The sequence below is a fragment of the Colius striatus genome, chromosome 5 (assembly GCF_028858725.1).
Source record: "Colius striatus isolate bColStr4 chromosome 5, bColStr4.1.hap1, whole genome shotgun sequence".
NCBI lineage: Eukaryota > Metazoa > Chordata > Aves > Coliiformes > Coliidae > Colius > Colius striatus.
The window spans coordinates 9,673,675-9,701,502 of NC_084763.1; the positions used below are offsets into that span (position 1 = coordinate 9,673,675).

Consider the following 27,828-nt stretch of genomic DNA (forward strand, 5'->3'; position numbering starts at 1 on the left):
AATAATGAAGTTGAGTTATTCAAACCATTCATTTTCACTCAGCCATATCTTCTTGATATTATTTTGATGTTTTTATTACGTAACACAAGGAAAAACTACTTACTGTAAGGGGGAGGTCACAGGATGCCCAGGGAAGGTGTGGAGGTTCCTTCTCTGGAGGTTTTCAAAACCCACCTAGACACATTCCTGAGTGACCTCATTGAGAGGAACCTGTTTTATCAGGGGGTTGGACTAGATGATCTTTAGAGGTTTCTTCCACTCCCTACCATTCTGTGATTCTGTGTTGATTTCATTAACAAGGGCTACTGTTTTGATGTTGCTCGACTCTTTGGTAGAAGTGTTCCTAAACTCTGATATTGGCTGGTCCCATGGTTTTTTTTGTTTGATATAAACAATTCTTCAATGAAGTCATCCAACTAATCTCACACAATGTGGTGAACTTGAAACAGTTGTTAAAGCATAACTTTAATTCTGTTATTTTAACTGATGTGTCCTTTGATGAGAAAACATCAGATCTATATTAACTTATCTATATTAACTTATCAAACTTGAAGAGTTGTCAACTACTAAATGTTAATTCTCCACTGAAGTTAGAAATATGTTAGAATACATTCAAGCACTAGGGACAACATGGACACATGTGCTGCATCTCACATGCACAGGCAATTAGAACCAAGTCAAAGACCAAGAAGTTTGTGACAGACCATCAGCTATTATCGTTGTGACAGCATGCAGAGGTGGGGCCCCAAAAGACATTACTAACTAAAAGCAGAATGTGGTCTTCTCTGTATTAGGCACATGTTCACACTGGGGAATTGTGTCACCAAGCATTCAAAAAACTGGAGCAGCTCTTAACACTACTGCATACACATGTAAAAATGCACAGTAACATTCATATTTAAACGACCAGGTTTAAGAGCTACATCCAGCACAACCGAAACACATACTGCTCCAGCATACCTAAGTGAAAATAACTTTTGAACCACAATAGACTCTTTGGGTTCAGGGGTTCAAACCTCTTCATGTCAGCCCTAACATTAGACTATCACCTACCTGTACAAACATGGAAATCACACTGCCTCTACAGCAAAACCTCTGAGTTGTAGACTCTTGACGGTGAAGTAACATTCCAAGTACTTCATTCTAATAATTAAAAGTTGCTGAACCTAACTCTGGAAACACTTCAGTACCAGTCAGAATATTATTTAACCAAGAAGATAAGCTGTGGCATCACGCATCATCCACATTAATAACAATGTCCATTCCTTGATAATTCAAAGCTCTAGCAATGCTAAAAAATGGCTTATAATGGCACTGATAATTTCCACTAAATGACATGGAAAACCTATTAGCAATTCCAGTAACACTCTCCAAAGAGCATGTGGGAATGTGCTCCCTCATTTCAGGCATGTCAGCAGTTCTTTTAAACAACAGTCAATGTTTCCATTCAAATCCCTTATTTTTCAAGTGGTTGCAGAGTCAGTCCTCAGAGATAAAATTGATGGTAGGAGCTTCAGGTGATTTCATGCAATCTTCTATCTCAAAGAACAGTCTTTTTTCTAAAGAAAGTTTAAGCCATTAGCTCATAACATGGATGGCTGCCTTCTGGAACTGGGAGGGGAGAAAGGGGCACAAGACACTAAAATTACTTCTAAAAGAAGATATTTTGGAAAATAACCTCTAACACCTCCACAATGTCATTTTTTTCCAGAAAACAGTTCCTAAAGACCCAGAGCTAATCTCCCTTTGGTGGCCAACGTTGACAAGCTATAAAGTGAGTCTTGGCATTTCACATACCCTGGAAAAAAAGACCTGGAAAAGTATTTTACAGTCTTATCCTGGATTTAACTAATACTCATCTGATATATCAAACAATTACATTTGTATTAACTTTAAAATTCTGAGAAAGTTTGAGGACAGAAGTAACCTTTATTATGTTTAATCTGACTTTTATATGGAGTCTAAACCCTGCAATTCCAATCCCAAGTTTCTGCATTAGAAAAAACGCTTCTTTGGGGTGCTCAATGAGTTTTGGGGATTTCTTAAAATTTGTAGTTGTAGTTTTCAGCTTAGCTCTGTTGTTAACTATTGAACATCTTCCTTTTAATTATCTCTTACATAAAGATGGATGGTAGAATCCAAAAATGTCTGTATTCTCCTCTGCCTGCCAACCTTGTTGTCCAGGGCCATGAACAACTGACCTGGACTCAATAATACACCAGACAGCCTCTAAATCCTCCTTGGCTTGGAAAGCTGAGTGGGTATTCAAATAATGTTTTGATAAATTTCTCTTTTATTTAAATAATGCCTGAAATAAGTATCTTAAATAAAAACAGAACAGCATTATTTTTTCTTACTTCTCAAAGACTGCCAAGAAGGCAAAGGAGCCATTAACATCTAACACAAATGCACATAAAGAATCCATAGTGGAAAGTAAATTTTATAGACATAAGTCTGTAACATCAAGAAAGTGGCACAGATATCTGAGCACTATCTCACTAATGAATAAAGATCAAACAAAACAAGTGAAGCCAGGAATAATACACTAATCCAAACATATGAAATTCAAAGCTACCCACGTTCTGAACAAAATGATGACTTCCCTGTTACACTAAAAAAAGGGTACATAAAGCTGTGTAGAAGAACTGGCAAATGGTAAAACATTAGTTAGGAAAATATATATTTTGAGAAACAAGTTTTACTGAGTATTCAGTGACAAAATTTCACTATGGAGGTAGAGAAAACAATAGACACCAGTTGATATCTACCAGCAGCCAAGTGCTGGGCACATTTGCAGTCTGTACTTTAAGATGGCAACACTTGATATGATGAAGAAAATTACTAGTGTGAGGAAACAACACAAGAAATTTTACAAACCCTAGTAAGGAAAACAAGAGCATCAACCTTCAGCATCACAGATGAAAAGCAGTAGCAAAACCCAGAAAAGTCAAACTAGTTTCTGTCCTGCTCATCTTTACCAAGTGAGGATAAGAGAATGGATCCTAGTGACAGACAATCATCTACTTCTCTTAAGCTCATAGTTATGCAAGATAACTGGCAAGGAAATATGAAAAACATCTATTCACATAAAAAACTTTCAAACTTTTGGGTTTTTATTCCTTGCTCTGTGCTATAGTTCCCTTTTTTTGCATACAAGACCTATTTGGTATTCTTAACAATGCGTTTAGCTTTGATTTGTTTTGTTCCATATTTAGCATGCCCTTTCCTCTCAACCTCGTGTTCAGGACCCGATAAAAATAAAAGTAGGCTTTCTCAAAGATTATAAAAAGCATTGGCTGTGGCCATGACTACTTTATGCCTTGTATTGCTCTTTACTTATCCCTTAAAATTATTAGAAAGAAACTGCTAAAGTTGCAGCAGAGTGCCTTTGAACTCTCAAATCCTAAAAGTGCTTTAAACAAACAAATATTTTCCATGAGAAACATTGAATTTGATGACAAAGGTTTAGGCTCTCTACACCACTTCATACCTCTTTTCTGTGATCTCAGAAATTTCTGAGACAATTTCTGAGGTACTTCTCAGTTCTTTGTTTTATTGACAGTCAGGAAACAAACTGGCATTAGTCAGAGACTTTTTTAACCTTTGAAAGGAGACATTTTGTAAAACAATACCACAACCTTTGGTATGGAGTAAACTCATCGAGATTGATCTCTTTACCCACTACGGTGCGTAACACACATAATATACTTGAATTTGCAAATATTGGAACATAAATCAGACTTGCTGTGTTCTTGTGTTACATTTCACAGGAGATGTATATACAAGCTCCTGCTAAAAGAGAAACTGTACTTCATTTGGTATTGACTTAATGAAGGAATTCTCACATTAATCTCTTAAGCTGTACTGCTCTTTAGAAAAACAGACTCTGTGGAAAAGAAAACCTCCATAAATCTTTTCAACTCTCTCCAGAAAAATAGGCTTTTTGTAGTCCAGTGATTTTCTTTGCACCTTTTCTTGTGGAAACAATTAGCTTAGCAATTTTGAAGTATTAGGTAGGTGCAGCTGCAGGCTCCTGGTACCTTTCCTATTACACAGCAATGTCCAGAAAAAGATACAGATCTAGTCTCACACTATCACAATATATTAGTGGGAAATATGTGAGCTACTAATAATGTTAAGTCTTGAAGGAGCTTTCACTTACCTGAGGCCATCACAGGTTTCAGCATTTTTGACAGATTTGTTCTAATTCAAGACTCTTTGCTGGCTCAAGAACAAAATAGTGTGTTGCAACCCACCTGTCAAAATCCTTGAAACTGAACTCAAACTGTCAGAGACACATTTCTCTCCTCAGATGAGCCTTGTTAATTGGTCCTTCAATGATTTTCAAAAAGTAGGTCTGAAATCAGACTTTTTATTCTTACTTTTGCCATCAGTGTAGTGATCAAACTTCAGATAGAATTTCAGGTTCAAAACTGTGGTCACGGACAGTTGAAAACTCTGGGTTGGCAACAACACTGATTCATTCAACTGATTGTTTTGAAAGTTCAATTACAGGCATGAAATCCTACTCCAGACAGCACGTACATTTTTCCAAAATGATATTTAGCTTAATTTATACATTTCCCTTTTATTTTATCTAATCAACAACACAGCATTAGGATTGATTTCTTTCCTATTATACTAACCTGAAAACTTTAATAGCTTGGCTGTGTACACAGAAAATACTTTCACTGTAACTGCCAAGAATATCAGTATCCAAATGATCACCAGTGTAGCAAACAATAATGACAATAACTGTAGTAAGACCACTTGTATCTATCTTGCGTATGTTGGAAATTCAGTGCACTTATTAGTTCAACATGTAAATAATACATGGCTCATCTAGAGCAATTAGAAATCTCACAAACCTGTTTTAAAGTTTTTGCAGTATATTTAAACACCTTTAGTAACAAATTCACAGAAATCTATGCTCATTTGTGAAGGTAAAAGAACAGCATAGTACTAAAATAAAAAGACTCTGCATAACTGGTAACCATTTATATCCAAAAGCTCTTTACTATCTGTTTGTACAAAGTCAAAGTGTTTAAGAATATTCCTTTCCAAAAATCAAATGAATGAAACACAATTGCAAAACTTCATCTTAGATTACATCACTTTGTGATGACCTGCTTTATAGATGGCTGTTTCACACAGTTGTGTGTTCATGTAAATTATGACTCATAAGAAAAATTAAACACAGCTAAATTTTACTGTCACTAGTCCCTTTAAAGAAAAATAGTAGCTATCTTGCTTACTAACAGGAGTTGTTTACACAAGTGAAATAATAATAATGGCAATCTTTGATCGAAACAGTAAAGTTGAAAAGTCCTCTTAAATGACACCCACAACATCCACATGAACACTGCCACCCAATGCTGTAGTATGGCAAATAAAATATACACATGAAACCTATAGGAAAAGATGGGCAGCTTGTGCAATGTCTGCATGCAGCTTTGGAGGGTATTTTGAAATTTTGGCCCAGAATGTCTTGTTTTACTGGATGTTATAGTTCAGCCTCATGGACATTTATGTATAGCTGTCGGTGTACTTAGTTGAAAGTAATAAGCCAGATGCTTCAAATTCAAGACAGTTAAATCTATTCAAATACATAAATATATATGCTTAGACAGGTTGTGGTCTTAAATGCTTTGAGCATTGAACTATGAAAGTTTAATTTAGTTTACTAAATATAATCATTCAAGATGAGCTCTGAAATTTAATCTTTAAATCATCTAAATATTTGCATGACAGAAAAGTACAGAAACAGTGGCAGCACAGTAGCCAGTGCATATGCCAAGCATTTGGTCTCACTAACAACTTCTTACAAATATTTGTATTTAAACAATAAATGAAAACATTAAGGCATCTTCTCTGTTGCTCTCTCAAGTAGAGACAATGATTATTCTGAAGTATCATGGCAAAGTCAGGCAAACATTTCTCTTAAATATTTAAGACTCTTTTTTTGTTTAGATAGATCATTTACAGGGTAGATTTATGGGATTTAGGTGAAAAATTCTGCCAGGAAAATCAAGTACTACAAGTTGTTAAAATTCCAATAGCTGCATGACATGCCACTTGCAAAGCTGACTCCCAGCGTTGTAAAACCCTGTAGTATGCAAACTACAAAATAATCAGCACTGTTGCTCCACAAAAAAACCCAACCAAGAAACAAAAAAAACCTCCACAAAATCCCAAGATCCATTTTTCAGCCCGATCATTCTTTGATTCATAATAACTTTTCATCCAGTTTTCCATCAGCTTTGTGGAATTACTTTTGATTTACCAGCATAAAACTCTTTACTCATAAAAGAGCAACTAGGTCCTTTCAGTCTAAAATACACAGTAGGAATACTCGTTAAAAAAATACAGCTTGGGAACTCTTTCATAGCAAGTAGCGTAGGAGGAATACAGAATACTATATTTCTGATACAGACATATGTTATTTTACCCTAAAGCTCATCACCAGCAGAGTTTAATTGTTCAGAGGAAAGTTGTTCTATGGTTTTTCACCCTATCCCTTAGATACGTCTCTAAAAAGCCAGCACGTACAAGAACTTCCTTGATCTTACTTGCTACAAATAAAACTTTCAATTCATTCATTCAGAAATATTTAAGTACAAGGGGGAACTTGAGAAGTAGAGTTCTGCAACTTGTTAATTGTTACCTTTTTTAACATATGAAAACTTCTCCTTGAAATCAAATCACTAAGGCTGTGACTCTAGTAAAAAATTTGAAACTTGTAAAGAAGAAAATGGAAGACAGCAGGAAGAGCATAACAAAGAAAGAAACAAGTCCAGAGGACTTAAATGAAAGTCTGCTTGTGAGTACTTTTGACTATAGTAGAGCTCAAAATATCTGCTTTGTGATATCTGTGAGTTCATAAAAAAGTAAGGATGTAAAAGAGACTTCAAACTGGACTCAACTTCAAATTACACTCCAACTCCTTACCAGACTTGCACAGCTCACCATGAAATCATGCTGCTCTGTCCTCACTAACCAAGACACCAAGATCAAAGTTAGCAAGAATAGATTTATCAAGCTAATATTACTCTTCCAAATGCAATGCACAGACTTGGTGCCTTGAGGACTTAAGCAGGAAGAATTCTTTTCGATTCACTGGGATAGAGAATGTTCAAGGGAGCACAGTTTTGTACCTACTCAGAGAAAAGCTGTTGGCAAGAAGTTACTCCTACAACTCCAATAGTATTATTAATTTCTAAATATCATAAACTTCTTCCTATTATTTACTTAGAAAAAAAATCTGTGTGAACTATTTCAGCAATAAAAAGAAAACATCATGTAACCATTAATTCTCCTTTTAAAGAGATTCTCATTGGGCCAGAACCATTCATTCTCTTCTTGCACAGACTTGCAGCATGACTACTAGATGTCATTTTCTGCTGTCCTAAGGAAGCATTCCAAATCAAGACAAAAGCCTCATTGACATGCAGTTGCCTGGAAAGTCTCAACATAGTATTTTGTATGAGAACTTGCAAGTCTGTGAGAGGATGCTATCCTACAGCATACTTTCTCATAGAACAGCAGTCTTCGAGGTCCTAGTCTCCCTCATTTCCCTCACAATTCTTTGCATAGCTTATACAACACATTTAAGGTGATTCTGTGAATGTAGACCTAATCACAGGATGTTCAGAGTCTGGCACAGAATCCAAGTCTTCTCTTGCTCTTGAGGCTTTCTCCTCCAGTCATCATTTCTCTATGTTCCAACCTTCTCAATACCACTTCTCTTCAACAAATGTATACACATAAATAATTTCACTATGAGCAAGAGTGTCCCAGTACAGTCTACCTCTGAGAGGACTTGTTTCCTCCATTCTCAGTGAGGAACTCCCACTGCTTCCTGCTGAGAGGCAATTCAGGTCTTACACTTCTTTTCTGTAGGAATAGCATGTGGTTCTGCTTTGTTTCTCTATGTCTAAAATTTTACTTTTGAGAACTACTTGAGTTTCATCCTAATCCAGTACACCATATCAGTGGGAGAAACCAGAGTTTACCTTTTGTTCTGATGTAGAAATGCATGTGTTCCCACTAAGGTAACATCACTACTGGTTTTTTCACTATAGTGTATATAACAACTAGTAGAATTTAACCTGTACAAAAGCCCGTTGCTAAGATTTGGTCCAGCACCAGATGGAGCAAGTACACAGCTACACTTCTCACTCTGTTTCGATGGATGGCAGGATCTCACATTAAACTAAAGTTCCCTGTCACCTACAGAATCCTTTCAAATAGTTTAAGTGGATCAGTTCACTTTAGTCCTTTCATTTCCATCTTCCTCTGTGAGTGTTTCTAGATGTTTCTCTTTATGTTTCCTACATGAGGATATCAGTCAATTACAGCTGAAGAGACCCTGTTTTTCCTCTTCAGTTCTGAGCTATTTGGTGTTGCAACCTCAAACTATTTTTAACTACTTAAACCTCAATCATTAAACCGTGGGGATTTTTGGGTAAAAAAGGCTTAGGCATGGAATATTTGTTCAGCTGATACAGCTCAATGAAAAATATTAACTAAATACAGAAATTTCTCTAAATTCAGTATAATTTTGCACTATCATTAAAATACCTCTGGAGCTATAGATATGACTAACAGAAGTCATCTACAAGAAGAAAACGAATTCTCTCAACTTCTCATAAAAGTCTTTCTTAAATTCCTTCAGGAAACAGATATTGGGACATCCCTTTTTCTATACTAGCTAGCAAGAGGACAAGGGGTAATGGGATGAAGCTGGAACACAAAAAGTTAAATATAAGAAAAAACTATTCCACTGTGAGAGTGAGGGAGCCCTGGCACAGGCTGCCCAGAGGAGTTGTGGAGTCTCCTTCCTTGGAGGTCTACAAGACCCACCTGGACATGTTTCTATGCAACCTGCTTCTGCAGGGAGGTTGGACTAGATGATTCTCTGAAGGTCCCTTCTAATCTCTACCGTTCTATGATTCTATGTCAAGAAAAAAAAACACTGTTCCTTTTTTCCTCTTAGTGACTGGACATAATTACATTAAATGCAAACTCATTTTAAAAGGTACATAAGACAACAAATATTCACTTAGGACTCCTTCTAATCACAGTTGTCTTGCTGCAGTCTCTGGGGCCTAGGCAAGAACTCAAGCCAAAAAATCACATACAGAAAAACATCGCAATGCTGTGATTTCATGCCTAGTGTTCAAGTAGCTCCCTTGGCTCTTATGTTGTAGTAATTAGAATTTCCAGACAGCTCAGTGGCAGATACTCTAGATGCTGTCTATATTGCAGTACTAACTGGCAGATGGCAGTCAATTCTTACTGTAGATTAATTAAATTCATGGGTGTAACACATGGCTGTAAACCTAAAGACTGTTTTCAGCATGCCCTTTAGTGTTCCAAAGCAACAACTGCCAGCTATGTGATATAAGTCTCAGTGCTTATTGTGGTCTAAGACTTACAGTAGGACACAAGGTCCTCATGCTGCTGCTTCAGGATGTCATGAATGTACTTCTACACTTTTCAGGAATCAAGTTATTTAAACATGGCAGAACACTATCTACTGAAGTAGAAATATGAGCCTAAATCATCAGACAATGAAGAGGGATTGCCTACCATATGTTTTTGATTTATTGGTCTAGTTGTCTGAAGTTGGAATTTTATCAGGATTGTACCCTTCACCAGAGATATGATATACTTTTCTAACACCAGGAGGGTACCTGATACACCCCGATAACAAAGGTTAAACTATACGTATGTCAAATTTGACAGCTTCCTTTCTTATGATCTGAAGTCCACGAGAATTGCAAGTAATTAGCACTTTAGAAAAAAGGCAGAACTCTAGGCTCTCAGTGTTTTTCCAGGTTGTTTTTGCAAGTGGATACTCATTTTGGAGTTATGTGGTGGCATTACTATACATTGCTATATTAGATATCCTTCCCATTGCTAATGTGAATTCTGCTATTGCAATGAACTATATATTCCAACTCCTTGCCTGTTCCTGCAGCAGTTAGATAGGCAAACAAGCATCTGAATGCATTTTGAACACATAATTGACAGTTTTTTGCAAATGAGCAAGAATTTTCTATTTCTGACTATTCTTGGTTGCAATCTCTAAGCTGCTGCTCTTAACTTCAGCACCCACCTATAACCAACACGCTGTGTTCATAAGCAACATTATGATACATTTAAAAATAAACATGACAGGAAAAAATAAATCAGACAATGGAGAGAAAAGAGGAGTGAAGGTATAACTTAGTAAACAAAATGGGAAATAGCTGCAGTCAAAGCCCAAGAGCTCAGCAGACACTTTATTAAACTGCAATGCACTACTTCACAGGGTTGCTTTTAAAATATATTAACACTGTATCACAGTTCCCGGCAGCACGAAGTCTTTCCAGAAAATGTGTCATCACTGTATGCAGTGTATTTTATAGCCAGTATAATTTCATTTTATTATATCCAATAATATTTTTCTGAAATTCTAGTAAGTCTCCCCACAAAAGATAAGTAATGACCATATTTTTAATCAGCTGGCACGAAGTCTAACCATCATACTGTGGAAAAAAAAGCCTTTATTACATCAAACTATCCTCAGTTTTATTCTGCCTCTGTGGAAGGGATCATGAATTAAATCTGAACTTCATTCAAGTATAATGTATCACAAAAACTTTCAACTGTGGTTATTTAATTCCAGGATCGATCTCTACAGATTAACTAGAAGAGCCTGAAAGAACTCAGAATCCTACACATTGTACTATAATTGCAAGAGAAATTGAATATGACGCTAACAAAGCCTGAGATATATGTCCCTTGTTTCATATGTCCACAGGCATTCTGAAAAGACAAGCTGCATACCTATAAGTAAAACAACAATCATTTTCCTTTTCTTACCAGGCTGGGATTTCTGCTTTGCAATCTGCCCGCGACTGGGAAGCGCTGCTGCAGAGCCCGGTATAGCCGTTCTTTCCTCTAAATCAGACTCTGGGATTGTAGCACAGCCACCTAGTTGAAAATGGAAGAACCTTAATGCGGTGTTTATGTAACAAAACAAATCCACTGGTGCATAATTAAGGAAAAGAGGTGATAAATTAGCTGACGGGAACATATAAAACTGGAACTGTTTTTACTTTCATGCCACAGAAATGTTTGCTAAACTATTACTGTTGTTTAGAAGGCTGATTATGGCTTAATGACTTCTCTTTACTACTAATGCGGATTTGAAAAAAGTTCAAATGCATTAAGACCACAGAGTATGTAAAACTGGTTCCCCAAAGAAGACAGAAATAACTTGATTTGTTTTAAAGATCAGATTACTGAGAGAGTTTTGTAATAGAAGTAATTAAATGTGAACGACACAATTTTATTAAGTCAATAAATTGTTAGCTTGCCGCAGAGAATGACATATGACAATATTTTTGGAATGGGCTATCAAAAATTTTTATTACTTAGAGCTAGAGACATGGAAACACAGGGACACTTTCACAGTCTAGTAACACACTGCAATGCCTTACTCATAAGTGATCTTAGGATGGATGGCATCATAGATTCTTTGTATTTTGCAATATTGCTTTCCTAGTAGTTCATGAGAGAACGTTTTTAATGGCCTATGTTTAAAATATGAGGAGGGACAATCTAGTAGTAGATCTCTGTCTTGAAGATAGCTGCAAGAGCTTGCAGTAGAATAGCTTGAAATAAATTTTGAAACAGATGTGCTCAGGCCTTTGGAGGGTATGTCACTGTCGCATACCAAAAACATGGCCTTACAGTAAGTGAATTGCCAGCAATATATCATAGTACACAGCTGAGCTGCATCTCTCTCAGAGCCCTCCCAGGATCACAACTACCATGCAAAAAAAAAAAACACCATGTACTTATTGTGTTCTGAAAGCACATGTTTATAAACAGCACATCAGCCCCTCAGTGGAAAGGACAGAGTTTTCACCTCTGTCACAGTTGTTCTATTTTGAGAAGAAATGTTCTAACTGGTGTATCCAATTTGCAGCCCCACAGGCTATTCTCTCCTTATAAACTAAATAGCTAAACCAGTCGTTAGGAAGAAGTTTGCATCCCCAAGCAGGAGAGCTGCAGTTTCCCCAGCAGTTTCAGACACACCAGCATAGCAATGCAGGATTGCCCTGCAGAAATATACCTGCACTTTGCCTGGTTGGGTAAAGCATAGCAGCTCCAGGGAATCCTGTGAAAACATGCATTCCTACCAGCTCAAGAACCATTACAGTATCCTTTGTTGCTAAGAAAGACACACGCTACTACGCTCCAGATACATTCTAACAGAATAAGCCACCATGTAGGGGTTACATTTGATTCAGAGCAAATAACTTTTTTCCAGTTAGAGAGGAGGATCAGGAGTGAATACGTCAGTGATGTGCAGACTTACAACTTCAGTAGCTTCAGCTATTTAGAGTACCTGCTATGAAACTGAAGAAGCAAATGGGAAATATGGGAAATGAGAAAAATGTCTTCATGTTAAAATACTGTAACACTGGGGCAATGTCTGACATGCATTGAATATAACTGTACCTACACTCTAAATGAAAATAAATACCTGTAAACTAATACTTCTGTTTCCATTTGCAAATTGTGACTGAAATGTAAACTATGAGATTCGGTGAAATGGAAACCACTGCTTTACAAGTCAATTTAAATATTTCTCTTTCTTATTCTTCAGATACAATCTACACTATTAAACAGTAATCTTTAAATACAGGACACAAAATTAAGGTTTCTTGCACAGAAGAACTATTAAAAATGGCATCATACATTTTTAAAGGTTTTATAATGTTTTCTAACAGCATGAGTGAAAATTCACCTAGTAAATGACCATCTATTAAATTTCTGCATGGAAATAAAAGAACTTTTACAACATTCATTCTAAAACTCAAAAGTCAGCAACTTATGTAGCCTTGAGAATTTATGGCTTTTGGTGCCAAAATATTTCATTTCATCAACAATGATAGCAACTGAATAAGAGTCAGAAAAGTCTATTTGCCCTTAGGTACATCATGCTACTCACTAAAAGGAAACAAGATTTCCTGTTCTTGATTTCAATGGCAGGAGATTTATTAAGATTCCCTGTCATCTGTTGTTATCAGATATTATTACAATTTAAGGAAAAAAAATCACAGCTTCCATACCTTTATTCTCTTGATAGAGAACAGTGAGGCCTGCAGTGTTAACGAGTAATCCATTATTTTACATACAAAGAAGGTTTATATATAGAGAGAGTAGTAAGATCAGCATTGATATTAAGAGTGGTAAATTCTCTTTCTTCTACAATCATACTGTTTGCTACGAATGATGGGGAATATATGCACCTGGAATTCTAAAAGAAATCACAGCAGCAGAATAATTCACATGCATTGATAATTGAAATGAATATTACAAATCAGAAAAGTGAAATATTTAGGGGAAAAGGGGGGAAAAAAAAGAGGGAGGAATAGTAGTATATAAATCTACATACTGGAAATTATCCAAGTTGAGAAGTTCTCCAGATGTCAGTCAGTAAACAGTGCTTCATAAAATGAATTTCCCCATTAATTGTTGGCAGGAATAACATCTAGAATACGTTATTACATTTGACCCATTCTTTCCCCCTTTTCTGTGTAGCTAAATTCTTGTCTGACACCACAGATCTTTTATCAGTTGTGATAAATCCAAGAAAGCAAGCTTTGGTCAGCAAAACTGTTTGATATGATACATCACACACAAAGTTATACTCAAGCTAATTGTGAACTTTGTTCACCAAAGGAAATGAGACTTCTCTTGTTTATTTTCACTACATCTGTTTTTGTAACACATTTGGTTCTTAAGTTGGAAAAAGACACCCACACCCAAAGGAAATATAAACATATAATACATATTGAGCAAAAATTAAGTACTGACAGTTTTCCTACAGGTTCCTATCAGCATGTTTTTAAGCTTTTTAACATGGCTCTAAAAGCTGAAAAACAGGAAAACAAAAGTAGTATACCTCTAAAAAATGAAAAGGTACTTTGAGGGAAAGACTATTTGGGTTTTCCTCTTTCTCTTCCACCCAATTGCAATCTAAACTACGCATAAAGTTTCCATTTTCCTCTGAAATTAGCTCTTACAAGAGTCTATAGAAAGAAGGAAAGGCAGCTTCCTGCTTTGGCATCAAGAAAGTCAAATGTGAGCAGGAAGCTCTCTAAATAGAGGGTTTTGTCACCTATGTGTTTACCATTATACAACAGAGATAAACAGCAGAAAATATTCCCCAGGGACTGTAAAAGTATATGCAAAACCATATTCAGTTGATTTTTCTGTGCTGTCCATAATTTTTAGGAAACTGTATACTAAAAAAGCAGTCTAAGGCATTAGACATTATTCTAAAACAGAATTACTTCTACTGATTGCTTGCTACATTTATTTAAGGCTTGTAAATTTTATTAGGATCGGCCCATCAGCAAGTAGCTTGCCTATTGAAATAAACACTGCATGGAGGCTTTGGAAGTAGTGCTATTGCTGCTTTCTAGAAGGGAGATAAAACAATGTAATCTATAGAAGAAAACAAAATCTATTTGAGTATATGATGAAGTCCACAGAATATTTATTCATATAACCGAGTCTGGATTAGAGCCTGTCATTTGAAGACATACATTCCAGGAATGCGAGCATATTTCCATTGCAGAGTGTAAGAAGGAAAAAAAGGGGATTTTTTTTTTCCTGAGTGTCTGAGATGAACACTGTTCCAACTCACAGTAGAAGACAGTCCAAGTTTAAGTTCAGATATTCACTAGAAAAATGTAGTCACCAATTAATGAGTTGATGATGTCAAAACTCAGCAATTAAACCTCATAGTGGGGCTACAGTTGTGCAGTTACAAACTTCCTTTTTTTGGTGTCTGATTTTACATGACCAAATTCAATGAAAATATGGAAAACATTTCTGTTATTACATTCCATTAGAATAATTATTGAAAGATCATACCAACTGAACATGCAGTCCAAAGTCATTGAAAATGATCAAAACATTTTTCAGCAGGAACACGGATATATTCATAGAATAGTAGGGATTGGAAGGGACCTTTAGAGATCATCTAGTCCAAGCCTGCTGCTGAAACAAGTCCACCTAGATCACGTCACACAGGAATGTGGCTAGATGAGTCTTGAAGACCTCCAGAGAAGGAGCATTCACACCCTCCCTGGGCAGCCTGTGCCAGGGCTTCATCCCCCCCTATTAGGCTCTTGTTCTACTTTATCCTTATTTTACTGAACTGTTCCTTAATTAAACTTCCAGTTCATAAATTCCATTGCTTGGCTTGTAATAAGTTGCCACTATACGCATTGAGAGGTATCCAGAGATAATTTGGACCAATTGTGTGGCTTCTGTTTGAGCTTTTAGCACATTCAGATATTTTGAACATTCCCAACCTCTTAAGAAGTTCAGGGTACTTTGGCATTATGCTGTTTAAACTGTCAAATTGTCTTGGCTATTCTTCCAGGATGAGGTTCAGTGCATGTGGTACACAAGTCATACAAACGGCATTGAGAAACAAATTGCTAAAAAGAGATCTAACAGCTGTTTTCATTAAAGAAGCATTATTGGATATGTAGCCAAGAAAACAATCAAAATCAACACTCAGTAGTACCCTTACACAGGACTGAGAAAGCAGTAACATTAAAACTACATAATGCCATTCAATATCTACCAAAAGCAATTCATTACTCCTTGTGAACAGAGGATGAATGATGATAGTTGTGCTTCGACCACATAAGTGTATCATTGCATCCAACAACCTAAGTCACCTGATGAGCACAGACTGGAGACAAAACGTGCTGTGTGTTCTGCTGTGTTGTGAGAGGTAATTGTTACTGAGTTCTGTAGTGCTTGGAGGACTTCCATCTGGCTTTATGTAACAGCATTGAAAAAAAGTCAGTTTGCAGCAAGAATTTTTGAGGGGAATATCAACTCTTGACAAACACTATAACAACAAAAACCACAAAACACCTGGGGTTATTTTGTTGTCTGGGTCTCACAATCTTCCCCCTATTCAGTGTTCCACTAAGCATAGCTTTCATTTAGAATAATTGGAAAAGGTTTTATTTTAAAATGCTTAAATACAGCAGTAGCAGAAGTTAGAGAATATTTGGCCATCAGTGTATTTTCAGGACAACCTTCATCCAGTGAAAAATTCAATTTCATGCTACCTTTTTGGGGGGCAAGAGGACTATACAAAGGTTTCACCATTTTTAGTTTTGTTTTACACATATATATTTATCTTGTGCACAGAAATCCACATACAACCCCTCCGGGCAGCCTGTCCCAGTGCTCACATAGATGAAGTATTCTTCAAGCTGAAGATGCTAGCATATAGACACATAAATAGACATGCTGTATTTTTATGTACATGGATATAAATACAAATTTTGGACTTCTTAGTTAAGAGCAAGTCCTCATTCCCTACAGCTCAAGAGACAGTGTATGTTTTTGGCATGGTTTGCAGATTTGTAACCTATGAGTTAAAAAATGTACTGTTACACAACCATACCACAAGACTTTCAGGGTGAGTATTTGTTGAATGGTTCAGAGGATCATACAACTATTTACCTTCAAGAGACTGAGGCATACTGGCCTAAGCAAAACACCTTACAGGCTCTTAAACAACAAGAGGCAGCTCAGTCAAAAAAAGGATTCTTGTGCCAGGTGTGAACATGAAATAAAAGATAATGCAATTCACTGCATGAGACCATGTTATGTAGGGTCTTTTGAATGTCTGAGACAGTCATGATAGAACAGTAGTCAGACAGACATAGTTAATGAGAGGTTTATTCCTAATTCAGATCAGAAAATTAATGAAATCAAAGCAATACATTTGAGATGTATGCTAACACATGATCTGGGGCAGGAGAATACAGGAACTACCAGCATCAGATGCAGTATCAGCTATACTGTGGATAACAGAAGAAAGTGGACTAGTAACTGGGATTAAAACATAAATACTGAAGGAAATATGTTGCTCAGAAAAGCAGCAGTGGTAAAGTGGTAGAGTGATACTTCATAGCACTATTGCGATGGGCTACTAAAAGAGTCGTATATAGAATTGGTCTACCTGGAAAAGGATTATAAATTAATTTAATACACAAAATGACAAACTTTAGCTATATACTACCAAAATCAGATTTCAATAGGAATTGCATTTGATTTAATATTATGAGAGGAACTAATATTATCAGAAATGGTGTTAAAGAAACAAAAGAAGATACAAACCCCACAGAAATAATCAAGCCACAGGACGATCATGAAAGCTTCAGTGTAATGACTACAAAAAAAGTGAATGCAATCCTGAAATCAACTTGACAATGTTCCAAATAAGGACCAAGAAAGCAGTAATACCATTGAAAAAGACAGTAGTAAGACATGTGGAATACTGTGTTCAACTCCTGTTACTCATGTTCATGACAGATTAAATAAACATGGAAAAAATGAGCTAAAGGTTACTAAGATCATATAGGAGTCATTTACCTTAGTGACACATGAGCAGATGACCAGTCCTGACTGAAAATTGAACAGATTGATCTTTGTCATTAATGCAATAAGGCCAGAAATCCTTAGTGTCTGGCAAAATAAAAAACACTCTTGGAATAAGAAGGAACTGATCATAAACCTTTACTTGAAATTAGGTTTCAGACTGTTCAAGGGCACTGAACAACCTCTGAACAGCAATCATGGAGACAAACAACTGTATTCAAGAACGCAACTAAGAACTACCTTATTCCAACAGAGATGTAGAGTTTATGAACCAGATACCACTTCTTCCTTTCCCTTTCCTCTCACCCTCCTTCAAATAGAAGACATAGAGCATACAAGGTAAAAACAGATATACATTTCTCTATTAGTATTCTGAAATGATCCAATTATCTGTTACCTAATTATAAGTAGTTATCAAATCATTAGGACATTCATGAATTACTATTCTCAATTTATCTAACAATATTTACACAACATTTAAAGTGAACATGAGATATCACAAAAAAAACCAGGCTAGCTGACTACCTTAATGAGCTTTAGGAAGCTAACCCTTAGATCACAACCCAACCCCTAAAAATTGAAGATTCTGGAACCAAAGTATCATTGAAAATATTTCTTTAAAAACTACAGCAATGATATTGTAAACACTTAAACTCTTAGTTCCAACAATTCTGGTTCCCAAAAGTATTTGGCAAGCTAACTTATTAAATTTACTCTTGGAGAGACACTGGACTACGAAATACAAAATGGCAAATGTTGAAATTTAACACAAGTAATCAGACATGGTGTTTTCAAAGTGGTAATGAACCAGCCTCTCCTCTATCTCCTGGAAATAAGCAATTCAAGTGATAAACATGGATACAAGCATCCTCTGTTTAATGTTACTGAAGTGAATTTCTATCTGGTGTCTTTCTTTGGGTACTAGGAAATCAAAATATTCAAAAGAGAGAAAGAGAATCCTTTTTCTGCAACTTAGAAGTTTCCCTCCACACTTGAAATGAAACCTTTGCTAAAAACACTTGTTTTTCTCAACTATACCAAGGACAGCACATTGTTTTCATGTATTGTAATGGGTATAACTGAGAAAGTATCAGGTTTGTCTGTAATGTGTAACACCTGAGAAACACCATATTTGGTTAGTCAAAAAAATGTCACTTTTACTTAATGACTAAGTATGATTTTTATTAACTGTACCAGGAGCTGAGAACAAATCAAATGCTTTCCTCCCATAGTGCGACAAGAAACATATATTACTCTCATTTTCTTTAATCCCAATTATATTTAATACCTCATTTACTACACATCTTAATGACCAAATAAATCCAAGTTTTATCTTTTGCTAGGCTCTAACTTTCACAATATTCAGTCTCCAGGCTTGGTTTTAGGAAGAACAAAAGGCAACATTGCCTCCATTTAGTATTATAATATCATTCAATTAATACTGTTTATTTAGAGGAAATGAGCATGGAACTGTACATAATACTTCAAAATTACATCTTATTCTACAGACAATTTTTCCTTTGTTTAAAGGAACTTATTATTCAGCAAATTATACTCCACACATTGCATAGAATTTCGTTCTTTCACTAGTACCACATCTCTCTCTGTGTAAATTAAGCAATTTTACTGACATCAATAGCATTCAAATGGTATTGAAGTGATACAACTGAAAGATAATAGTGATGTTGCATTACGGGGATTACTTTGGACTTCTTGTTTAAGAATGAAGGAGTTAATTAATTGAAGGAAACATTTTGCACAGTATCTTCTACAAATCTTTTCAGAAGTAGACAGGAGATTGAGGTGCTTTACTAAACTGCCAACTATCTGAAGGTATCTGAAGATATATGAAAATCTATGCTCCCAAAAGTTTCTAATAATTCAAGAGACACTTGGCACAGAACTTTTCAGAAAGGAGGGAAAGAAGCAATTTGTCTTATGTCATCAAATTTATTAAATCCACTAGAAGGTAATGGATAAGGGAGAACTGTGTTCAAATCCAAATTGCCTTTTTTGGTAAAGAGCAAGGTCAGTTGCTACAATAAAATGCAATGTCTGAAGCAAAGTGGTTTGCTCTATAGGAAAGCACAGGATTAACTGTTCTGTTTAATCTTATTTAAAAGCTGACATTGCTACTACTGTCCAAGATGATAAAGTGACAGCAAAGAGAATACAATGATTCTGTAAGTCAGCTACTTTTATGCTTATTTAATTCTTTCAACTCTAGTTTTTAGGGATCATCTTGTAGCTTGACTGCTGCTGTGCAGCAATTTTTCTCCTTAAATAAGTTATCACAGAGATCCTGCTGCCATCACTGATGGGCTCGGCCTTGGCCAGTGGTGGGTCTGTCATTAGCTCTATCTGACAGGGGGAAAGCTTCTAGCAGCTTCTCAGAGAAGCCACATTTGTAGTCCCCCACCCTGCAGCCTTGCCAGGAAAAGTCAATGCATCATGTTAAAAAACTAGATAAAAAGAACATACTAGAATCCCAGTTTCTAGGGTATAAACACTAATTGGTTTGGAAAGTCAATTTAAACATTATTTGAAATGGGTTTTTAATGTTTAAAACCCTTCTCAAAGAAGACAGGGTTTTGCACAGGTTTTAAATGTTTTCATTTATTTGGTGGATTTTTCCCCGTGAAGCTACTGATTAAATAGCAATCTTGCTGCTGTTTCTTCTATACTTCAGCAATCCTCCTTTACCAGTTCTTTTGCAATTTCATCTTTCTTTAAACTCTCTACCACAGCACTAACATATAATGTATACTTTGTGGCCTGCTGTTCTAAGTATTTTCATCAAATTGACTACAAACACTATCAAGTATTATCCTCTTTATATCATTAGGTAGCAAAAACATTTCATACAAAAAAATTACATCTTTCTGATTGATTGTTTTTCTCTCACTTGCTATCAACTTTTAATCTGACAGCACCAAAATTCATCCTCATCACAGTAAAATCAGAGTTCTTCCACTGAAAGAAACAACTTGAGGGGAGACAAATTCTATTAAACAGCCACTACAAACCACATAAGGTACGAAAGTCCCACTATGTAAGGACCATGCTACTTCATTTTCTTGCATTAAACGTCTGCGTTCTTATGAAGAATTTGCTGTATTACCAAGCTCACTGAATGTCTGTGACACTCTTTTTGCCTACTCAAAATGATTGAAACGTACTCTAAGTGTAATGATTTGATATACAGAATGACCAAAGGCCCAGGATACATTTCATTGGTAAAAAAACCATTCTCTGTCCCTTTGCTTTAATTAGGTCATGTGTACAGTACCAAATAACACAGAGCAACAGCAGCTTGAGAGTGAAAAAGCTCATGTTGAGGACTCAGTGTCCACTGTCATCACATTTAAAAGGTTTTTAAATCTGAGCTATTCTGAAATTGTATATTTTGTCCATGACTTCATATTCAACAAGCAGTTCAGCATAGGTCTGTGTACTTAAATCCTTATGTAAAATTTATGAAACCCAACCAGTATCTAGAATGCAACACACCCCTCACTCTATGAGTACATGATAATACATTATATGTCTGAAACACTTCAGGAAACTTATTTTAATTAGCAGTCACTTCAATGTGCTCATGAAGTTTTCATCTATGTATACCCTACCACCCTTTCACAGATGGACATGAAAATAACTATAAGGTAAAGTGATTAAATCATTATTATGACACATTTACACTAAGACACTGGTTATATTTCCTTCATACAAAGAAAAACGAAAGTCCATTGACTTTCCTTTTCCATATGACCCACAAACTAAAACAGAAATTGAAAAGACATTGCCTAGATAATGATTTGCCCAAAGAGAGTTACTGAAATCCAGATTTAGTTTCCGTTACGCAGTTAAATAGCCTGCAGGTACACTATCTTCAGCTGGCACCAGGCTTAATGCTTTTTTATCGATCTGCTCATAGCGTAAGTGCACACATAAGGATATGGATTGTTAAACAATTCTTGTTATCTATTACCGATTATGGAAATATAATACATCTTGCAGCAGCATCTGCACTTTCTCTAACATGAAATACTACTTATAGCAGACTGTTCATTTTATCCTGTGAACTCTAACACTTGTGGTATTTTTTGTGCACCAGCTAAATGGCTGAATTTGTTAAGCAACAATTACACAGCGAGCCCTCTCTGTTACAGCCTAGGGTGCAAGCAATAATATATCGTTAGAGTATATGTATTTGAGAGGCATCAAATGTAATGTGTGACTCTAAGTGTAATTACTGAGGTACATTCAAATTCTTTATATTTCTTATCTTCCCCAAGAGAACCTTAGCTTCTCTTCACTTAAAATTTTCAACCAAAGAAAAAACAAAGTAGGGGAAATATATCATCATCAATATATATCATCAATGACCTGGATGAGAGGACAGAGTGTAACCTCAGCAAGTTCCCCGATGACACCAAACTGGGAGGACTGGCTGATTCACCAGAGGCTGTGCTGCCATTCGGTGGGATCTCGACCGACTTGAGAGTTGGGCAGAGAGGAACCTCATAAGGTTCAATAAGGGCAAGTGTAGAGTCCTGCATCTGAGAAGGAACAACTCCATGCACCAGTACAGGCTGGAGATTGACCTGCTGGAGAGCAGCTCTGCAGAGAGAGACCTGAAAGTCCTGATTGATAATAAACTAAACATGAGCCAGGAATGTGCCCTCGTGGCCAAGAAGGCCAATGGCATCCTGGGATGCATCAAGAAAAGTGTGGCCAGCAGGTCAAGGGAGGTTCTGCTCCCCCTCTACTCTGCTCTGGTGAGGCCTCATCTGGAGTCTTGTGTCCAGTTCTGGGCTCCCCAGCTCAAGATGGACAAGGAACCTCTGGAGAGAGTCCAGCACAGGGCCACCAAGATGATCAGGGGACTGGTGCATCTTTCATACGAGGAAAGGCTGTGAGAACCGAGGCTGTTCAGCCTGGAGAAGAGGAGACTGAGGGGAGACCTTATTAACATTTATAAATATCTAAAGGGAGGGTGTTAGGAGGTTGGGACATCCCTTTTTTCCATTGTATCTAGCAACAGGACAAGGGGTAATGGGATGAAGCTGGAACACAAAAAGTTCCACTTAAACATAAGAAGAAACTATTTCACTGTTGAGGTGAGGGAGCCCTGGCACAGGCTGCCAGAGGGGTTGTGGAGGCTCCTTCCTTGGAGGTCTTCAGGACCCACCTGGACACATTCTTGTGCAACCCGGTCTAGGTGGACTTGCTTCTGCAGTGGAGTTGGACTAGATGATCTCTAAAGGTCCCTTCCTATCACTGTGATTCTGTGATATTTCAAATTCACAATATGTGGCATTTGCTAAAGTCACTCTTTGCAAAGTGTTTGTTAATACTACATGCTAAGTATTTTCTGCTTGGTGTTCAGTTGCAATAGAAATGAATCAATGCTACTGTCATTTTCTTCATATTATATTCTCCATACTCAGCATGAAGGCAAGAGGATAGCACTGCAATCATTGCACTGAAGTTACAGGATAAAACGATGTTTTTACACTTCTCTAATGTATTTTTTTTCCCCCTCAGAGAACAGAATTGTGTATTTTTGTTTTCCTTCACACTAACATCAAATCTGCAATGAGGTAAAGATCAGCTTCTGTACCTTCCTTTTTGTCCAAACACTGAAGGAAGCCCTTTAAATGAATTCAAACTCTGAATGTACTTCTTTTAAAAGAAGTCTGCTTCAGAGTTCGCTCTTATGTTCCGGTAAGTCAAAAGGTTACTAATCACTACATGAATAGCAGTAAGACAGTAACACACAGTACTGTCAAATAAACTGGAGAAATTCTGACTAAATTAAGTCAATGGCAAAACTCCCAGTGACTTCAGTGGGGCCAGGATTTCATTCTTATCTTGTTGATCAAAACAATTATTTCACTGTTCAGGACCAGACTGCTCTGCCTGCCAAGAACTTCTTAATGCAACCTACCATGGTGAGTTTTAATTGTATATATACCTCTATATGTATTCTTTTTTTCAGTCTATAACAGAATCCTAGAATTGTGGGGGCTGGAAGGGACCTTTAGAGATCATACAGTCCAATCCCCCTGCCATAGCAGATCCACCTAGATCAGGTCACATAGGAACGTGTCCAGAGAAGGAGCCTCCACAACCTCCCTGGGCAGCCTGTGCCAGGGCTCCCTCACCTCAACAGTAAAATAGTTTTTCCTTCTGTTTAAATGGAACTTTGTGTTCCAGTTTCTTCCCTCATATTTCTTCACAGGGTTTACATGCACACTGTAACTACACACATCAAAATGATCTCATATATATGCAATTTTGTAGCCACAAAGAATCAAGTTACCCACATGAAAATCAATTTTATGTTAAACCAGAAAAATGGTTTGAATGTGCTGCAAAGATGACCAAAAATAAAGACTTTTTTGACATAGACACCAGTATTATTTATTTGAAAATATTTGAGAAATCTGTTGCAAGACATGCATTTTTTCCTTGACTGCTAATTAAATTAAATAAGCAGAACTGGTTAATGTTTTCTCCTCAGGCTGGGAAAATACTGCAAAAGTATTAATTCTGCCACTACAGTATCTTTGTTGGGAAAAATGGCAGTTGTTTATTGTCACAGGCATCATAAGAACCTGTCACATACTTTCAGAAGGACTTTCAGAGTAGGATCACAGGAACACATGAAAATCTATAACATGTCATACAGCCCTTGCTAGACCTTTACGTCTTTAATTACCTCATCATATCTACCTTGATTTTGCTTTACAGAATTTTCTTCTCAAAAACTTATGGTAGGATGTAATCAGATATTTTACATCATTTATTCCACTAGCTTTAACCTCCTGCACAACAACTGTCACATTATTGCCGGCTTTACCAATGACCTGATTCAAATGAGAACATCAGTTTTTAACTTTAAATATAACTGAACAGCAACCTAATACCCCTAATGACTACTCTGATTACAAGAAAACTCTCTCCATTTTAGAGAAGATAAAAGCCAAGAATTACTAATCCCTATCTATTTAAACAGATTTTAAGACTGGAAGGAAAGAGTCAGATCACTTAGCCACACTTGAAAACTCTGAAATGTCCTCCACAAATTCCTATATCCAATTCAAGCTTCCATTTATTTCTAAGCTGCTTTCAGTAATGTCACCAGTAATTATTTTTGCTTTAAAAACCCTCAGTTCTGACTTAATTTTATTTGAAAAAAGCGCTAGAAGAAACACATGTTTATCAGTATTCTGATACAGTTCTAAGATTATCATTCTATGGTTCTAAGATTTCTCAGTGCAGCTATAAAATTTAATATAGTTCAGCACCACAAAACTTACATTAAAAAACACGGTTCATAATATTTATTGCCCTCTAGATACACTATTTCTGTTCAGCCATCCATTCGAATTGAGGCATCCTTCATCATCTGTATACATTAGACTGTCTCTTTGATCTCTAATGGTAAATTTAAAGGCTGAGTAAACGTTCTTTGAAACACATAGTGTGTCACAGCTGCTTATTGTTACATAGAAGACAGTAGGTCATTAAAATTGAAACTTGATTAATACAGTGGAACATCCCCCTAATCATATCCCAACTTTGAAGTACTACCTCTTTCCATGATCTCTCTAATTTACAGCTAACTAGTTTTCCTCAAGTGGAATAACAGTTAAGCTTTGGTAAAGGTCAGAATTAATAAAGTACATCTTTCATCAAAAGACAGAGAGCTACTGGCAATACACCCTACTGTGGTATTTGCACTTACAATACATAGCAAACACCCAACAAATATACAGTCTACCATGTTAATCACATGAAAGTCATCAAGCCTGCAGTTTTTACCAGTTCCTTGAAGGTTTTTATAATCCTATAAGAAAGTACTTTAGCACTATGTAGTTAAAAACACACTACTTTTTTAATTAGTGCTTTAGCAACATTCTAATTAGCAGAGAGTAAGCTAAATCTTTACCTCAAAGGGTAACTGTATCAAAACAAAATCTTAGGGATTCAAGTTCATGTAGCTTTTCACTCTGCTTGCCCTCTTATAACCAACTATGGCTCAATCAGTGACACTATTAGACCAAAAATCTATTTTAAAGATAGATGTGCCCTTGTCATGAAGCAGCTCCTGTTTGACTAGTCAAGTCACTTTCCAGCTCAAACATCAGATGACAAGATTAGAGATGAGTGAATTTGGATGAAGACAAGACCAAGAGAAACATGAATTTGTGGACCTTCACTTATTGTATGAACACTAGCTCAACTGTCAACATCAGCTTCATGAGTAGACTAACAGTCATAAACACAACTGGCCTGACAAAATATTCTCATTCTTGAAAAAGAAAAACAGTCTCCGAGTTCAATACTGATGATGCACAACCTTACAGCAATGCCAGGTCTTTGGATTCAGTAAGGTATGAAGCTTTTTCTCCTGAAGAAAAAGCCACCAAGACCACAAAGGGACAATTCACAATGTAGCTACTGTGGAGCTTTACTGCAGTCAGATATGCATCATATCTATGCTGGAGATAATCACTCAAAAAACCCCAAAATAAAAAGGAAATTGAGAGAGATTCTACACTTAATTGACTGCCATCCATAACTCAAGATGTCACCTGAAAATGTCACTGCTTTAGTTTTCAGTCAATGCACAAGGGTATGATCTATGCTTTGAGGCATTGGCTGTGCCCCATGCTCTCTAAAACCCAGTCTGTCCAACCACATCGACCTCATGTCTGGTGATCCTACCACCCAGAGGCAATGAAAACCACCCTGCATCACCAGATGGATCTAGCTGCATAATGTGTTCCCTGAAGTTCAAGAACACTCTCCTAAATTAGTGTTGTTAACCTCAGAGAATTACTCTTTAATTGCAGTGTAGTTTTCCATTGTAGCAAAAGAAAGTAATCATTTATTAGGACAGACATCCCTGACTCTGAAACTCACAATCCAAGAAAATTTTAGCTAAACTTACTATAAGATTTTAATTTTAAGCTTTATCATATAACTACGCATTTTTAAAATAACCTTCTGTTACAGAATTTGTCATGCTTTAACTGACACCCAAAGCAATTTCAGCTTCAAATGTTAAAGCCACTCTTTTACCTATTAAAAGTTAGAAAACCTTTAAAACCTTTTTGTTGTTGTTTCAAAAAAAAAAATTGGGAACTTTTCTGTATGCAACTCAAAACCAGCTGTACTTTGCAAGTAAAAAACTTTCCAAGTGCCTGACTCTCTGCAAATTTTTTGGCAAATCTATTTGAAAAATTGAACAGCGGAGTCGTGAGCCAAAGCTTACTGAAGTCTGTGGAAAAACTCCCATAGATTTCATCAGGATTTGAATTAGGCTCTTAAAAAAGTCTGAAGTAATTGAAAAATCAGTTCTGTATGTACAAAACTACTACATTTTCACTAGTTTTACATTTATTAGCCTCCTTTATGACAATATGAAAGAGTAAATATATTACAAGCGGTGTCAGTGATGTACATATAGTTTTGCACTGATAATTCAATGAGTTCCACAGACTCGTACATGTTACTTAGACTGTCTACATAATAAAAATGAAGACATCGATCCTACATACACAAACATCTGCAATTCTGTTAAAAAAATTGAGATATTGAGAAAAAAATACTAGTATCATCATAGCTCAAGCACTATCTTTTTTTAATTGAAGACCAAACAAAATAAGAAATAAGAGTTTCTCTGCAAAAGCTGTAAGTTAAATTCAGTGGCAACATAAAATCATGAAAATACCTATCACAGTCTGGGCACACTTGCTCATAACAGTAATGTAAGATAATCAATTTCAGATAAGATTCATCTGATAAGGGCCATGTTTACTCAACATAAATGAGCCGGAAATGAAAGAAAAGTAGCAAAGGCAAAACAAATGGATGGGGGTACCTGAAATAACAGCTACAGCATCTCCTGGTGTGTGTACAGTTGCATCTGTGCTGACTAAAGGATGCTACTTCCAGTCAGAAGAAAATGAGTAAGCCATTAACCTTAACATATTCTGGCTTGAGCTATATATCACATTAAAAGAAACACAACTGACTTAAGATAAACGTTGCACATACATATTTTAAAAAGGAAAAAGGGGAAACTCTCAGAGAACCTGGCTGAAGCATTTTGAAAGAAGTCGTGAGCTGGAAATTATTTTCCACATCCATCCGGTTGTCCTTTATATACCTTATTTTTAACAGATATGGTTGTACTAAGAAAACTAGACAACCACTGTAACATTGTGGTGGTCCTGCCTAGATAGGCACTGAAAAAGTAATGTCATGTGACCTGCAGAGCTAATTGCACTTTTAAAATGTCTACCAGCCCACGTACAAATACATCAGATA

General features: G+C 36.3%; 1 protein-coding gene across 4 annotated transcripts in view; it reads right to left on the bottom strand.

The window, feature by feature from the left end:
* BBS9 (Bardet-Biedl syndrome 9) overlaps positions 1-27,828 on the bottom strand; it is a 275,656-nt gene that overhangs the window by 100,871 nt on the left and 146,957 nt on the right. For all 4 annotated transcript variants that reach the window (XM_061996330.1, XM_061996329.1, XM_061996331.1 and 1 more), the window contains one exon: positions 10,870-10,980. In XM_061996330.1, coding sequence (XP_061852314.1) covers positions 10,870-10,980 — 111 coding nt within the window. The remainder of the gene's footprint in view (positions 1-10,869; positions 10,981-27,828) is intronic.